General features: G+C 36.8%; 2 protein-coding genes and 2 long non-coding RNA genes across 12 annotated transcripts in view; 2 read left to right on the plus strand and 2 right to left on the minus strand.

Annotated features, from left to right (window-relative positions):
• Nucleotides 1-1058: 1058 nt before the first annotated feature.
• LOC147871277 (uncharacterized) lies at nucleotides 1059-5861 on the minus strand. The gene is made up of 4 exons (XM_087340019.1): nucleotides 4209-5861; nucleotides 4023-4118; nucleotides 3200-3324; nucleotides 1059-2770 (listed from the first exon to the last, which is right to left on the minus strand). The coding sequence occupies exon 1, from the start codon at nucleotides 5859-5861 to the stop codon at nucleotides 5190-5192; it is 672 nt and encodes a 223-aa protein (XP_087196145.1). The 3' UTR covers nucleotides 1059-2770; nucleotides 3200-3324; nucleotides 4023-4118; nucleotides 4209-5189.
• Nucleotides 4339-6317, plus strand: LOC110838892 (uncharacterized). Its single transcript, XR_015532486.1, has 2 exons — nucleotides 4339-4472; nucleotides 5040-6317. It is a non-coding gene; the product is annotated as an uncharacterized LOC110838892 (long non-coding RNA).
• The window catches only part of LOC147871278 (uncharacterized), a 172649-nt gene continuing 162468 nt past the window's right edge, over nucleotides 6066-16246 (minus strand). For 3 of the 9 annotated variants that reach the window (XM_087340026.1, XM_087340029.1, XM_087340027.1), the window contains 5 exons: nucleotides 13927-14222; nucleotides 12133-13166; nucleotides 10067-10185; nucleotides 8361-8554; nucleotides 6066-7752 (listed from right to left, as the gene is read on the minus strand). In XM_087340026.1, the coding sequence (XP_087196152.1) occupies nucleotides 14200-14222 (23 nt within the window). In that variant the 3' untranslated portion in view covers nucleotides 6066-7752; nucleotides 8361-8554; nucleotides 10067-10185; nucleotides 12133-13166; nucleotides 13927-14199. Of the gene's footprint in view, nucleotides 7753-8360; nucleotides 8555-10066; nucleotides 10186-10587; nucleotides 13167-13649; nucleotides 13700-13926; nucleotides 14223-14658; nucleotides 15427-16246 lie in introns of those variants that run through there. The other 6 variants (XM_087340034.1, XM_087340023.1, XM_087340035.1 and 3 more) reach the window with 6 other exon arrangements.
• On the plus strand, nucleotides 13162-15047 carry LOC147871279 (uncharacterized). Its single transcript, XR_015532485.1, has 2 exons — nucleotides 13162-13470; nucleotides 13985-15047. It is a non-coding gene; the product is annotated as an uncharacterized LOC147871279 (long non-coding RNA).

Below are 16246 nucleotides of genomic sequence, written 5' to 3' on the forward strand. Positions count from 1 at the left end.
ATTTAGTTGTGGAATTTGTTTTGCTTAATAATAAATTTTAATATCCCAACTAAAACACTACTAATCAACTACATTATCTCAGCTACTGCTATGGAGATAATTAAGAACCACAAGACATAAAGCAAACTTTACAATTGTTCTAAGCTTACTCATGAATTATATATAAAATATATTGCAGTACATAAACCAAACATGTAGTAATGAGCCCATAATTGTTTTTGGACACTTGAAACTGTCTTTAGAATTAAATATGCAGTCATTACTGTTCAATATTTGCCTGCCAGAGTCAGAATCTCTCCGGACGCATCATTCCCAATCGTTGTAACACGTCTTCTGACACTACATAACTTCTGAGGTTACAACTAATTAACCGACTCGATGTGCCACTGTCTTCGAGAAAATATTAGTTAATCGGTCACAGGTATAAGGGCCCTGTGATCCCGTATCAATCTCTCCACATCCCAGCATAGCCATGTCAGCCCTGAAGATAGAGACAGCGTTTCTCTTAAAAATTGCAATCTACCTACAGGTCTACAGGTTGTCACAACATTGCGATATACACGTGATTCTAACTCTTGAACTAACTTCCACTTCACTTACTTAATAATAAATGTTGTTATACATATAAATCGCTGCAATTTTACACATTTCACTTTGATACTTGGTTATGAAACTGTGTCTGTTAAGACAAATACAATAACCTCTTCAGAAGTTACTATGTCAGGCTTACACATTTACCTACACGCTTTGCTTTGGATTTTTAACTTAGTTTAACAAAAATTGGAATAAAAAACCAAACAGGCAGTTCACACTAGAAACTTCTCTTCCTCACAATGCAAATGCAAAATCAGCATCAGAATTTGTTTAACTTCTGCTTAAACAAAAATGACCAATTATGTTACAATTCTCAGAGGAAAGCAGTTCACATGCTCCTTGTGTCGTGATTAGTAAAATTGCTGTAATGTATTACATACTATATCAAAATATTACCCTTTTAGTCTACATCATATTAGTGAGTTCCAACCATAACTGTAATGCACCTTTTCAATGCAGCCTCATTAAAATTACATCCTAATTTATTTCAGCATTCAAAATCGTGTACAGTTTCCACTGCAGAGCAGTCTTTGAAATATACAAGTTCTTTTAGGCGAAGATCTCATAACCTTACAACAGATTTAGAGGATGACCCATTGTCAGTTTTCTGTGACTGATTAGCATTTTCCACTTTGAATGTGAGTTAAATTTTCGCTCACTAATATTGATTCTGGCAAAACAGATCAAGTATGACCACATCTTTCAAATATAAAACAAACTTAAAGATGCCAAACAGTAGCTTAGTACAGGACCCAAAGGATCCGGTACCCATTGCAGAGGAGGCTGGGTGGGCCCCAGAGCCGGTCTGGACGCACAGACCAGAGGAAAAATCCTCGGTCCCCGTCGGGGATCGAACCCCGATCGCCCAGCCTGCAGCTAGTCACTGTACTGACTGAGCTATCCCAGCTCACGATACTGCAAAGTCAAGTATCTTAAAAATAGCTAATTTTGTTAAGACCACAAAGCTCAACCTCATTGACACAATGCACAATGATGGATGGCACCATGGGAGCTGTACGAGGAGTGTAATCAGCGATGGTGCCCGTCACACCTCCACGACGAGTCGGGGTATTATCCACTGACACACATGGCAGAGGCACCTGTTCTTTGCATTGCGGGTGACAACGCTCTACAGTCTCGACATTTCATTGCCACATTCCCAAATTTAATCCTGAAATAATGCACATACAAATCTGCACTACAGAACACTTTGGTGAAAATTTATCATACAACTCTGGAAAAGAAAACAAATTAGGAATGTTTCAAAATGAAGTTCAGAACCCGAATAACTTGACCTAAGAGAGATAAAGTGACGACTGAGAACAGAAAACTGCGTAATAAAGATTCAGAATTATTTATTTTCAACTGGCACTGGTACTGTTGCAGTGACTGAATAGAAATCTGATTGGTTGTTGGATGTAATAAATACTGACACTTCAAGATATGGCTCACTTCAGTTCAAAAGAATTGAGTGGATCAGAAGAAATCGGTAATTTTCATTCTGTAATTTTGGGCGCAAGACAAAATTCAAAGTTAGCGGATTTACTTCCACGTACAATTGAACAGCACTCCACCAGTGTTAGAGCTGGATGTCAGAGGGTTTAACCGATTTCGGCACCAACCAGATTCCTCCGATTCAGACGAGTGCGTAACATTTTTTTTTCAACAGCTATAATGAAATGTCAAACAAGCCACTGCTGAAATTATAGTGATCCAGAAATCAATCTTTTAACATTCCTTTCATACATTTACAAATGATTTCTCTTTTTATTACTATTGGGTGGAGGGAGGGGGCAAAGAGACACAATTAAACAAGGATAAGACAAGAAAAGTTATGAAAAATGTACACAAAGTTTGCCTGGAAAACCTGAAGGTAATAACAGGACACTTATATCCACTCTTATGTCACAGAATTATTTATTTCATCTCACATACCCCATAATCTATGTCTTTCAATAGAAATGAGATACCGAGTCTGGCACCCATAAAATCGACCTTTTAAAGACAGTTTACACAATTACTTTTGCGTACCTGTACTCGTTTGAGGAGCAGACAGTCGTAATGTTGCCCATGGAATGCCGCTATCATGGATTCCGACCTTCCGGGGTTCACCGGTGGGAAATTCCTCCGACTTGGTGGGTCCACCTTCCTTTCCTACAGTCTCCACCCCAACCAGCTAGCAGAGCAGAAAAGTACACGCTAATGATGTTCCATACAGGGGTTTTTACAAGAAACATTTAATGTTTTATCAAATGCTTTGTACTAATGCAGTCCTTGTTCTGTAACGACTGACTAAAGCCCAATGGTAACTACATGTACTATCTGCTTTAATATTAAGAAATTGCATTTTGCTCACAGAGTGTATTTATAGGTTTCACATTATTTTAACAGTAAACAAGAGATTATTTCCTCCAAAAAGCATTGACTAACTAATTTGTAAACTTATTTTCCAGGTTATGTACATTCACATGTGAAACACGTCCTTGTAATTGTGTCGAAAGTACTGAGGTTCATGTATGTTGTATGAAATGACATGTTCTACATCATTTGGTTTAGTCGTAATAAGGATCTATGGGATGTAAATAAACTCTACTCCCTAACATACCTGAATACTGCACTTCCTTATCCAAGTAACAAACACTCCAGGTGCTTCATTCTGTCTGGTTCTTCACATCTCCAACTCCAAAAAAGCTGCTTCCCCATCACGCACACAACTGATCTTCTGAAACACTAATATTCAGACAAATTGGTCTGCCATGTCTTCGTTGTTACCAGTCCACACACACTACAGATACAGTTCATATGAAATTTGCCACTAAGCACATCCCCTGATCTCAAACTCCTCTTTCAGACATACAAGTCACTCACACTGAATCTATAACCGTACACCTCCTCGGAAAGCAATTAGATCACACGAGGGCCTGAGGTCTTCCTTGTGGCATCGTGAGCCATGCTACAAACACCCGATACTTTGTCACCAGGAATCTAAAGTGTGTACCTGTTGGTGTGGTGACCACGTAAAATGTGCTAAAAATAAACACACCCTAGCCTAGGTTGGGAATTGCATTTTTTACTAACTTTTCACGTTATCATCATTATATTTTTATTGTATATAATGTATAGAAAATTATGCAGATAAAAGTGTATATATATATATATATATATATATATATATATATATATACACACACACACACACACACGTATTGAGCTTCACGTTGCCTGCATACAGAACAAATTTTGCCAAAGTTGCCCACACCCTGAAGAATGTTTGGCAAGCCTCGTGTAATACGTAGTTCCCTTTGTTGGTCTTCCATCATCAGGCCATCTAACCTCCCGTATTCCTTCAATATCCAAACTATACTCCCCCACCTCAACTGCTAATGTATCCAGCGCCTCTGTTCTATGTGTTACAAAAACCCACTCACCTACTGTTGAGATTTCTTCATCTATCTCAGCATCCAACTCTGTATCAGATGCTTTGGTTCTGTCCTTATCTTTTAAAAAATTAACAGATTCACCCTCTGAAATGATACAGGATTTCGGTATGTAGTACATTTTCAATAAATAAATAAATATAAATAAATGAAAATCTGAAACGCAAGCACATATACCTATATTAATTCTAAATTTTAAAGTTGACGAAACATATCCGCCATGTTGTGACGTCACAGTCAACGCCCAGTGAACGCGAATGCATGATCAGCACACAATGGAATAAAATTTTCTAGGCTTTGAAGACTTTCGATTTGTTCGCTACAGTCCTGCAAAATAAGAGAACACATTACATGATGGCCAGCGGCCATATTCCTGCGATTTGTGTGACAAGTCATTCATCGATCAGCATAACCTTTAGACCCGTCAGCGTACGCACAGTGGTAAAAAGCTATATTCCTGTGATGTAACAAATCATTCTGTTTTCAGGGTAATCTGAAAAAAACATCTGCTCATCCACAGTGGATCATGTTAAAACCTCTATATAATATTAAAGAATAACTACAGAATAAACTTTATATACTATAATCAATAAACTGAATGTTTATTTAAATTCTCATTCATCAAAACCAAAAGCAGATAAAATATTTTCAGACACACTGTGACCAAGAGATGGACTTTCATCATCTGAGCTTGAACTGTCATTCAGTTCAAGAGGAGGTTCACCATCATCAGTCTCTTTGTCATTCCCATAGAAACTCTTGCAGTCATATCTTAACTCTACTGCAGCAGTGTTACATGAAGGATTTGGGTCACTAAAGTTGCCAATTATTTCGTATGTTTTAGACACTTCAATTTCCTTTTTAAGAATTAATTCTTTTAGATCGGTAGATGTGTTATGTTCAGATCTTTGTCCAACTTCTATAACAGCAAACTGTGAAGATCTACCCACTATTTTCAACATTTGCTCAACATTTTCCAGTGATAATCTAGCAATTTTTTTGTTACAGATAATTGTCAAAGTAGCACCTCCATGAACATCATGCAACATCTTCCTTGTGTCTCCTTGGACATTAGTTGATTTAACAGGTGACTCAGAATCAGTCTCTGGTGCAGACTCCTCAGGTTTCGTTTCAGCGTCCTCAGCGATTTCCAACATTTCAACGGAATGGGGGCCAAACTCTTACCATTGTTTCTATGCTTCTGCTGGGGTAGACCACATGCTTAATGGGTTCCAAAGAAGAGACTACTGACTTTAAAATTCCCTTTACCTCCACTACTTGGCAAGGATCTGCCTCTTGTTCGGAGCCTACGTGCTCCACCTTGGCATTACTGGTCACAAGTGTGTTCGTTGACACTTGAGAGAAGAGTATACTGTCCTTTGCCAAGCAAAATGTATCCATTTCATCTGCATCTTGAGAAGAATGTGCAGGAGATTCTAATGTTTTCACAATATCCCCTTGGTTTCGATCTGCAATAACTTGAGTTTCAGTTGCTATGCTACTTTTATCTTTTTCTTCTCCTTTATTTATAATTATTCCATCTGTTTCAGGTAATTCCACTGTTCTTATTTCATCTTGTACTGCACTCACAAAATATCTGTGCTGAGTATCGTCATAAATGACAATTTCCGGATACTGCCTTACTTCTGCTGGTGGTTCAGATTCCATTCGTTCCTCAGGTTTTTCTGGTGTGTTCCCTACAAGAGGTCTACTTGCTCCTTCACACTGAATTTTTCTAACTTCATCTTCGTCTAATAAATCTTCAAATACAGGATTCAGATAGCCCATACATACCTGTTCTACTGCATCATGTTCAATAAATTCTAACATAAACTAGAAACGTAGAGAAACAGGACATATTTATAAGCATAAAAATTCAAAATAGCATACACAATCTGCATAACACCTTTAATCTACAAAGATCCTAACGACGCATAATAAAACAGCAAGATTTTTGAAATTACAGACCAAACTACTTGGGGTCTTAACAATGCTAGTACCTGGAAATGTCATTAAATTCAAGAAAGCTAGATGTTACATACCATAAGTTTATATTTCAACTTATATAATTTGTACATAAGCTCAAATTATCTCTATCAAAATATCTCTTATGACAAACATAGTTCATACAAAGCCCATGCAATGGATCCACACATGTAAATGAATTAATGCTCAATCATATCTTTGTTGTAACAATTACTATACATTTAGTATTTACTGCCTTAAGATCACCTGGTATAGTAAAATTTCATAAATGTCTGACTGAATAAAGCTGTGCAAACAGTTTATCATTAATAGTTTCAATATTTTAATATTTTCCGTCAAATCACAATTTTAATAAGATAATAAAATATAAAATATTTAAAATATCGTTTCACGTTCCGCATCGAATTTCAGTATTAAACCTCGACCCGACACAGTAATACCTCTAGATGTCTTCCGCTAGACACGTCATATCTCTATCAACTCATCACCGACTAATATTGAACATCAGATGAACCACGCCACATAAAAAACAATACCTTCGTTCTAATATATAAGAGTAATCTGATAACATTTTCAATAAACTGCATAACATTGTAAATGATTGTAATTCGAGTTTTAGATTTACCAATCTAATTTATACCTGCGGACGGTTAAATATAACCGAAACATGTCGTAAGAGACGTTCCAATTTTTAAATCGATCATTCGATGCGGAACGTGAAATGATATTTTAAATATTTTATATTTTATTATCTTATTAAAATTGTGATTTGACGGAAAATATTAAAATATTAACCTAAATCACAATATGACGCAAATATACTACCTTATTAATAGTTTTATTAAATAATGGAACTGTTCTTATCAGATCACTACAGTTCATACGCTAACCAAAGATCCTGATTGTATCCTCCAAGTGTGGTTACAAATGCAACAATCAGTGAGGAAAAGGTTAAGCTTGCGACCCTTTAAAGGCAACCTCACAATTCATTCTGACCCGCAATTTCAAAACCACTGGACCAGAGCATGTATTGTTACAGAAACAAAAATTTAGGATTTTGAAACCTAAAGAATGAAGCTTCATACATAATGTGCAATTACATACAGTAATACTCTTAAACCAGAGAAGAGCTGTACCAACTAATACATCCTCGATGTCAACATTCATCTACAAATAATGCTATAATGGAGGCAGCAGTCATTAATTCAAAATCACAATGAGAAAAGACCTGATTGCAATGTACTGTTAAATGCAGCAACATTACGTTTGGTCCCTAAAGTCTTGGCTAGCTCCTAAAATTGTAATGAATTTTACCAACACTGACAATAACAAACTGTAATCAAAATCTAACTGACTAACTAACTAACTAGATGGCTTAAGGAACCCGAAGGTTCATCACCGAATTAACCAAAGCCCTGTCCTGGGCCAACAAAATCCAGTCTCCTTCAACTCCTCCCATAGATCCTGTCTGACATTATCCTCCCATCTACGTCTAGGTCTCCCCAGCGGTCTCTTCCCTTCAGGTTTCCCAACCAATACCCGGTGCACACATCTTGCCCCATCCATGCGTGCTACATGCCCGGCCCATCTCAATCTTCTCGACTTAATCACCCTGGCAATACTGGGGGAGCAGTACAGATTTTTAAGCTCGTCACTGTGCAGTTTTCTCCACGCCCCATCGTCTTCCCTCTTAGGCCCAAATATCCTCCTCAACACCCGATTAATCAAAATCTACCTGTAAGTATATAAGCAATGCATTGATTTTACCAAATTGTATAAATACAAAACATAACATTTAGCCTCCTACTTATTAACAATGACATACAAATTAATGTGAGAAAATTAACATCATATTATTCTGAGTTATCAGAGTAGCAAAAGGTCTTTTTACACAAAAGTCATTAAAAGTTTTAATATTATTCAAACTGACCTAAACAAGATAGACAACAGGTAAAAGCCAAGAAGAAATTCATTTTTGCTGCTACCTACACAAATATCCATGGACGTCCAAAGTCTACGAAGGCAGAAAAGTTCAGTATTTGCTGGATTCAAACGTATTAGTATTATAGCGCACACATTTTCACACGCAACGTATCTTCAAAACTGATTTAGTTCTTAGATTTGTGGGTAAAATAATTGAAAAAGACAACAGTACACTGAAATATTTACAATTAAAATCTTACCAGTTACCAAAATAATGCAAATCAGAGTGAATTATTGTAAAACCAAATAAAACCATTTTGAAACTAATGTTAACATAATTATTATTATTTATCCCATAAAAAAATCATACAAAGTTTACCTGTACATATCATATGCAAAATATAATGGGGCTATACACACCTCAAAAGTCTCTTTGGAAATGGTGAAGGTTTAAATTCTACATCATAATGAATGGCAATTTTGTTCCGAAGCGTTGACAAGTCCAGTTTTTCTTCCTTTAGTCCCACAACCTGTCCTATTTGGGATCTTTAATGTCTCAATTCCTTTAGTTACAGCTGCAACATCAGCGTCTCCAGTCTGTTGCCTTACGGTGCCTGCGATTTCATCAATGAACAACAAAATACATTTTAAATTTATAAATATTCTTTATTCAAGAAAATAAGAACTGAGATCATTTCAAACCATTTCGTAACTTATCATTTGAGCTGGAAAAGTACAGTTAAGTTAAAAAATTATTTTAAAATTAAATTTCCAACACAAAAATTTAATTTCAAAGTTATCGATCAACGACCTTCCTGAGCACGATATCAGAATTTTTGTAATGAAAATAAATATTTGCATATGGACACAAAGTAAAATATACTTCAGGCCACTGACATTTTCTGACTTTGTAATATGAAGTGTCTCGGAGTGTGGGTAAACAATTAATTTTACTCACATTCCAGAGGCAATTGGAAATTGCAAAGGCTTGTCTTATTTTATGTAACAATGCTCTAAGAATTGCATAGCTGTGAGGATTGTGTATTGAGCCACAAATTTAACCAACTAGCTTCTATTACATTTTTCAGGACAGTACACACCTTGCATACAGGACAAACAGGCTTCCATCATCACCACTGTCTCACAACAGTGTCATATTACCTGGTATCCGTCCATAATCTATTTATATTATATTTGCAATTATTTGTCTCAAATTTATTGCTTAGAATGCACACCTGGATATTCAGAGCCTGAATTATAAATATTTATACAATTTTTAACGCTGAATGCAGTGTCGTCCGTTATCTCAACACACGCATTCAACTACATTATTCTTCTTAACGTCGTGTGAAACACCTTTGGTATTTTATGTATCGCTATTTACCAAGACATAAGACTGTTTTTGTTGTCTCACAAAATTATGTTACACAAATTATTAAATTCTTACATCCAAATCTTGAGACTGCGATGTTCTGTCTGTTGTGCAGATGGTACTTTGCGTTCTTTGCAAAAACTAGCAATATTCCAAGGGAGACTGCTAATATTTCAAGATAGCAACTCCATCACATGTGAAGAAATAATTTTAGAAGGCGCAAGGCTTGCTTGGTATGTTGGCGGTAGCATAGCTGCTGGTAGGGCCTCCCTACCCAGATTGGTCGAGGGGGGAGAGGTCAGACTAAGACAGGTACTCAGGTCCTCCAGGTTGGGGGTTGCACTTTAAAAAGGAAGATGATTTTAAACCTCAATCAAAGCCTCGGACAGACGGACCTAACAGAGGATAGGACCAAATGAAAGAGGAGGATTGAGGAGGCCATGGACGGAATATGGACCGGAGAGCCATAGAAGAGGAGCGAGGCTTGCTTAGAAGCAAGAGGTCAGCTCATTGAGACTCCTCTATCAAATAAGGTAAGCTGCAGTGCTTAGGGAGGTGATAAATCTACCGTCCTTCTAGTAGAACCTTGAGCACGCATCAAATTGATGAACCATGAACACAAGTCGTGTTAAAGCTCGGTCCGTCTGCTCAGCAGTAGTTTCTTCCGTGTACGTTTTGGTAGAGATTGTTTCGTATGAATATATATTGATTCAATATGAATACAATATTGCATGTAACAGATTCTGTGTATTACCTGGCAATTGAAAATAGTTGAATACTTAGTTGGAAGGCCATTGTATTGTCTTGCTCTGTCTGTGGCAACTGCAGGTACTTAAAAGGAACAATGTTGTCCATTGATGTAACAACGCCTGTCTGGAACATAACAAGAAATATCCAGTTGAAGCACAACCAGTCACAGTCACTCTGTTAATGCTAGCACACGCCCACCAACTAGGTAATTACTTAGACTTCCTGGTTAGAACAATAATGAGATATAATACTGAAGTGGATATTAAGAAATATGACTAAAAGCAGCTCACACGAGATTTGCTAGACACATGTCGGAGGCCATCTCAAAGGAATACTTACAAATTAAGATACTCATCACTTACTACACCTCAATCAAAGCCTCGGACAGATGGACCTAACAGAGGACCGAATGGAAGAGGAGAATCGAGGCGGCCACGGACCGAATACAGACCGGAGAGCCAACAAATTTATGGACAAGGTGGAAGATTACTAAAGATAACTATGACATCACCTGAAAACAAATAATGAAGCTTGCATACCAACATTTACTTTCAACTAAACATAAAATCCATATAACTGCAAAATCGTGTTTTCAAGATATTCGGGAACAATAACGAATTACTGATGCAGGTTTCCAACACTGGTCCTGTCTTCAACTCCATCGTGGCCAGCAAGCAGATACATCAATCGCACAAGAACATTAAGTTTTCGTTTCAAAGGCTCTGTGATATTATTTAAACACCAAAAGGGTTCTTCAGCACTAAAAAAGTTTGAGAACCACTGGTATGGAGCATCACTTCTTGCCTCCTCTTCAGTCACGACAGCCTCCCTCTTGACGTTTCCCGAGTTCCATGTCTTCTCTATCATCTACCTTTCTTCCACCTTTCTGTAATACGTAGCATGCATACAATGCGTAACCATGGTCCCCGTCAGCTGAGTATATAACAGAAATAAGCTTACTATGCGTTATTTTTTAAAAAGGGCTTCAAATTCACACTATACGTTCCTTGCTTGGCTTATGCTGTGAAGCGTACATGGGATGTACATAATATAAATTGTAATTATAGTAACACAACAGGTATGACGGGACGCCTCTGTAGGCTTGCAGCAAAAACAGAATGGTGCGAGTAAATTTTAAAGGATTCTGAAGCTGGATTACTAAATTCTCTGTTCTTTCGAATGCCAGAAGATGGACGTCGGTAGTCTGTCAGTAAATATCCTCCGTGACATTATCGTGGACAGAAACAGAAAGCTATTCCTTATGCTGACAGTGGTTTACTAATGAATTTCAATTTTAAATTAGTTACACACAAATTTATAACACTGCTTACTGGGCACGCAATACTTGTCTGTTGTGCGTGACTAGAACAAGTGTATTTTCATTCAATCTTATGTAAAGGATTCTTACTAAAGCTTAATACCATGACACAAATTTTTACTATATTATTATTATTATTATTATTCAGTGTTCTGTCTTACGACAGGTCCATTGCTCTGCCCAAAAAGAGCTCTCCAGTTTTCCCTATTCTCGGCTTCTCGCTGTAATTCCTGGAACTTCATCTTCTTTCCTTGTTTCAGATCGTCGGTTAGCTGTATCAGTCTTCTTCCCAGTCCTCGCTTTCCTTCAACTTGGCCTTCGATGATATCACATTACATAACTAAAACTGCCAGTATGCTTCCTATTATATTTGTCTTACTGAACATAAAAACACATCAGAATCTTTCTGATAGAAACAACTTTTTCATTTTAGAGTGGAAAACTGCCTACAGTGAGAACAAAACTTTTGTTTATATTACGTGCGCTATCACACCTTCAATTGTGTTCCAAGCAACATCACTACAGGAAAAATTGATAAATAGTTGGTTTCTGCTACAGTTTTTATTCCTTTAGTCCCACAACCTGTCCTATTTGGGATCTTTAATGTCCGAATTCCTTTAGTTATAGCTGCAACATCAGCATCTCCAGTCTGTTGCTTTACAGTGCCTGCAAGTTCATCAATGAACAACATCCTTTAGTTTAGTCCTAATAAGGATCTATGGAATGTAAATAAACTCTACTCCCTAACATACCTGAATACTGCATTTCCTTATCCAAGTCACAAACATTCCAGGTGCTTCATTCTGTCTGGTTCTTCACATCTCCAACTCCACCTAAGCTGGTTCCCCATCACACACACAACTGATCTTCTGAAACACTAATATTCAGATAACTTGGTCTGCCATCTCTTGGTAATATTACTCCACGATATATGCATAAAAGAGGGGAGATACAGTTCACGAGGCAGTTGCCATTCAGCACATCCTCTTCAGTATTAATCCTCTGATCTCAAACTCCTCTTTGATACAGACAAGGCATTCACACCAAAATTATAACTGTACACATCCTCGGAGAGCAACTAGACGCACGAGGGACTGAGGTCTTCCTAATGGCCTTATGAGGCATCTTATCAACACCCGATACCTCGTCACTAAGAACTTAAAGTGTGCCACATCAACATTATTCCATCCTGTCACTCTACCTACTTACTTTTACTTTGTTCATTGCAGCAAGTTCTTACACAACTATAAATCATCAGCTACTGCATTTCCACAAGCAGTCACAGACGTAATTTTTCCTATAGAGGCACTCTACATCATAATCAATTGGCCAACTAAGCCGACCTTCAACGCAATCGAATTAGTTCTTACTTTACGTCCTCCACACAAGGGAAAGATGACACACATAAATTCAACACAAACTCAAATAACATAACATTAACTTGCACGCTCTCGCAATATATTACAGAAGAAATGCAGTGGACAGAAGAGATACACAATACTTACGCCATTATCTCGTACGCAGGGATGGCAACATCTGAGAAGCAGCGAACAAATCCCGGGATCGCGGGAGAATGAGGGATATTCGATGATCATTCTTTGCGTACTGTAACAGACTCTGCTGCCATCTACCGATCTCGGATCTGAAGTAGATCTACGTCGAAGCACACTCCATTGCACTGCTGTTTGAAATGCTGCCTGAAATACCACTCCACAAATTGTAAAGCCGTCAGCAGCAACGGGATTGCTGAATATTTTATTCGTGACGGTTTCTCCTCTAGACTCTGCTGAAAATAATCAAATAAATAACATTAAAAGACAATTATAGTTCTTACAGGATTTACCATTTAATTGTTTGGAATTAGATGCGGTATTTATATAACACTAAGCCAAAATGAGTGTTCAGTTTCACGGTGTTTTTTTTTTAGTTATGTGCACTTTTACGTACTGGACACATCTGGATGGAACTAAAACTCTACTCAGTAACTGTGGAGAAGAAGTCTTCTCAAAAAGTCATCAGTTATTTTACTGATGTAGAAAATTAACCTTTCCCTTGCTAACAAACTCCTTACATCAGCAACTGGTAATTTAGTAAGTAGACTTACGACATATGACAGTCTCAATGCAACCCACCAGCTACAATAAAACATCACACACAATACATTTATAATATTTACAAATTATTCAAATTAATTAAAATCACGCTTTAATAGAAAACTTGGGTAGGACAAGAAACGGAACAAAACCACAATTACAAAATCAATATCTACCGCGCAATATCCCAGAAGACAGCCATCTTCACACACATCACCATAAGAACCTGAAATGAAACCCGATGCCAAAACTGACTGACAAAATATGATGCAGGCGTACCATGAACTGATCCCACATAAATTATTGTTCCCAATAGTAACTCTCTATATACCTTTCATATTATCTGTCTCCTTATGACATATACTCAAGAGGAAGCTAACTCAATTCTTCAATAAGTAACAGAACATACTCATGCATCCATGCATGAGTATGTGTTTGTATGCACCAACTTACCAGTATCTCTCCTAATGGGCTTTAATCGGAGACATTTGGATGCTGCTTTTGTGTTTAGTTTGATGTGGGCGATGCGGACACTGGAACTGAGAATATGCCTCACCATGTTCTTCTCGTATCGGTAACTCTCGCCACGTCATACGCCGAAATGCCTCGTCTGCCATGATACATCACCTCCTGACCATCAACAGCTACTCGGCAAACAATGGCAGTTGAAAATCAATATCAGTAGCCCTAAGGTGCCTTTCCATGGTAAAACTCTCTGTCAGAATGCTAAAGTTTGCTTTCTTTAAATTCTGTAACACACAATGGAATAGTTCTGTTAGCAAACTGTTCTATTTTTGTATTCCGATATGTGGTGAAACTTCCGTCATCTGTTCGCACAATAAAATAACTCTTAAGAATGAAAAAAAATTAGTGAGAAAGCCAGATAAAGCAAATCTTCACCCACATTTGGTCCATAGTTCATACGTCTCATACTATTAGCCTTCCAGCAGACGTTCTGTAATTCTTGGGAAGTAAAATCTCCTCTTCAATATATCTACAAGAAGTATATATATCTCACTTCAATACTATGATTAAATTTACTTTAAGGAAATAATTTGTTAACACCAAAATTAAAGTATTATTAGAAAACTCATCTGGTGTATTGGGAGTACACCTAAAGCACACTAGTGAAAATGTATTCCAGTCTGGAGAGGAAGGCAGTAAGTTCTTCAGAAAAACTGCAAGTTCCTTGCAAAATGGTGTTTCAATACACATAACAAATACAATTATGTAAACTTATTTCATTCCTCTTAATCATTCTGCCAATTCTCACTAAACATTGTCAATATAATCTTCACAACTGATAAAGAATCATTAAAAATGAAGAAAAAAATATTAAATAACTTAGTGAAGGAAGCCACTGAGAACAGAGAAAACTGAAGGCATTTCCATATTTTGTCAATTACTTAAAACACTGTCAGAATCTCAGACTATAACACCAAATGATAAAATTATTAATGAACAAAGAATTTGACGAGACGTCCATGGAAGCGATCATGGCGTAACTGAAGGTACATATTTTTTAAAAAAAAAATCTTGTATCCAACATAAAAATAAACCATTTGTGAACGTTATCCTTTTTGTAATACGACCAGACGTCTACAACATAATACACTACATTAACTCTTATAACCATCAATATGCGTAAGAAAACAGCATTCTACTTGACAGAAATAAGAACTATATAGAACAAAAGGCTTCCAGTGATAATGTGTGAGGGTGTCTCGAGAGTCGAAGCTTCTGAACCACCAAAGTTATTTCCGTCTCATCGGATAACTAAAGGAGCGCAAATGACTGGTCAGTGATTTCTTTCACAATGGGATAGTTGCCTTGGTGTTACGGTGAGACACGATTAAACATCTGCGATGACTACGTAACATATACCAAAGTCTTCTTATGCATATTTCTATAACCTGGTAATCACAGCGTCTCAATGGATTTATGGATGAGTAACTGGAAAATAAAATTCTTTCATGTAAGAATAACGAGAATTTCTTTCAAAGGTACCACATTTGTAACACACAAGTTTAATACCATCAATAATCTTTGTAAATAATAAGATGATGGACCACGTACAATTAAGTTTATAAAATGTATTCTCCCATTTTCCTACCAGTGTGACAGATTCTGTAAGCCTCCTATGTGACTAATGCTTAAAAATTACTTTTCTGTTATTTATTATTTAATTTTAATAAAATGTGTGTGTGTTTCGTTTAATAAATTACACTATCACACAATATATTTTTCGGTGTGCTATGTTCTGTTTCATAAATCATAAAGGTCTCTTGTGATCGTTATGAAATTTTAAAGAAGCAGCTCAGTTGTTTTTTTTTAAAAATATGCAGCTTGGCAATAAGAGTTTAAAATATGATGAATCAAAAACATTTATAACAGGAACACACTGTCATCAGAACAATACAAGCATACATCACAAGAAACAGAAATATATGTATCTGTAAATATATATCTTCACATGACTTAAATTTACATTCAAAATATACTAAGTCTTGGTTGTTGCACACAATTATGAATTTAATTTGCTATATTTTGTAGTAGTTAAATGATTTCTATGTTCTAACCGCAGGGGGGCAGCCTGGAAACTGAAACTGAGGCTCCTGATTTGATCCAGACAGCCATTTGTCTTTTTTTCATTTCCAGAGAGAATAAGTGACTCAGCTCATCAGCCAATGGCATCTTTTAGTTTGAAAACCAAAGGTTATCAACAACAATATATTTTATCAGTCCTAGGTACTAACAATCCAACGGTAAATCA

The sequence above is a fragment of the Zootermopsis nevadensis genome, unplaced genomic scaffold (genome assembly GCF_977971745.1).
Source record: "Zootermopsis nevadensis isolate Lab colony 2312 unplaced genomic scaffold, Znev_1.0 Znev_ptg000060l, whole genome shotgun sequence".
NCBI classification, from domain to species: Eukaryota; Metazoa; Arthropoda; class Insecta; order Blattodea; family Termopsidae; genus Zootermopsis; species Zootermopsis nevadensis.

Bases quoted from the DNA above. Each gene is read 5' to 3' on its own strand.
- LOC147871277 (XM_087340019.1), bottom strand. From the start codon at position 5,861: ATGTTAGAATTTATTGAACATGATGCAGTAGAACAGGTATGTATGGGC.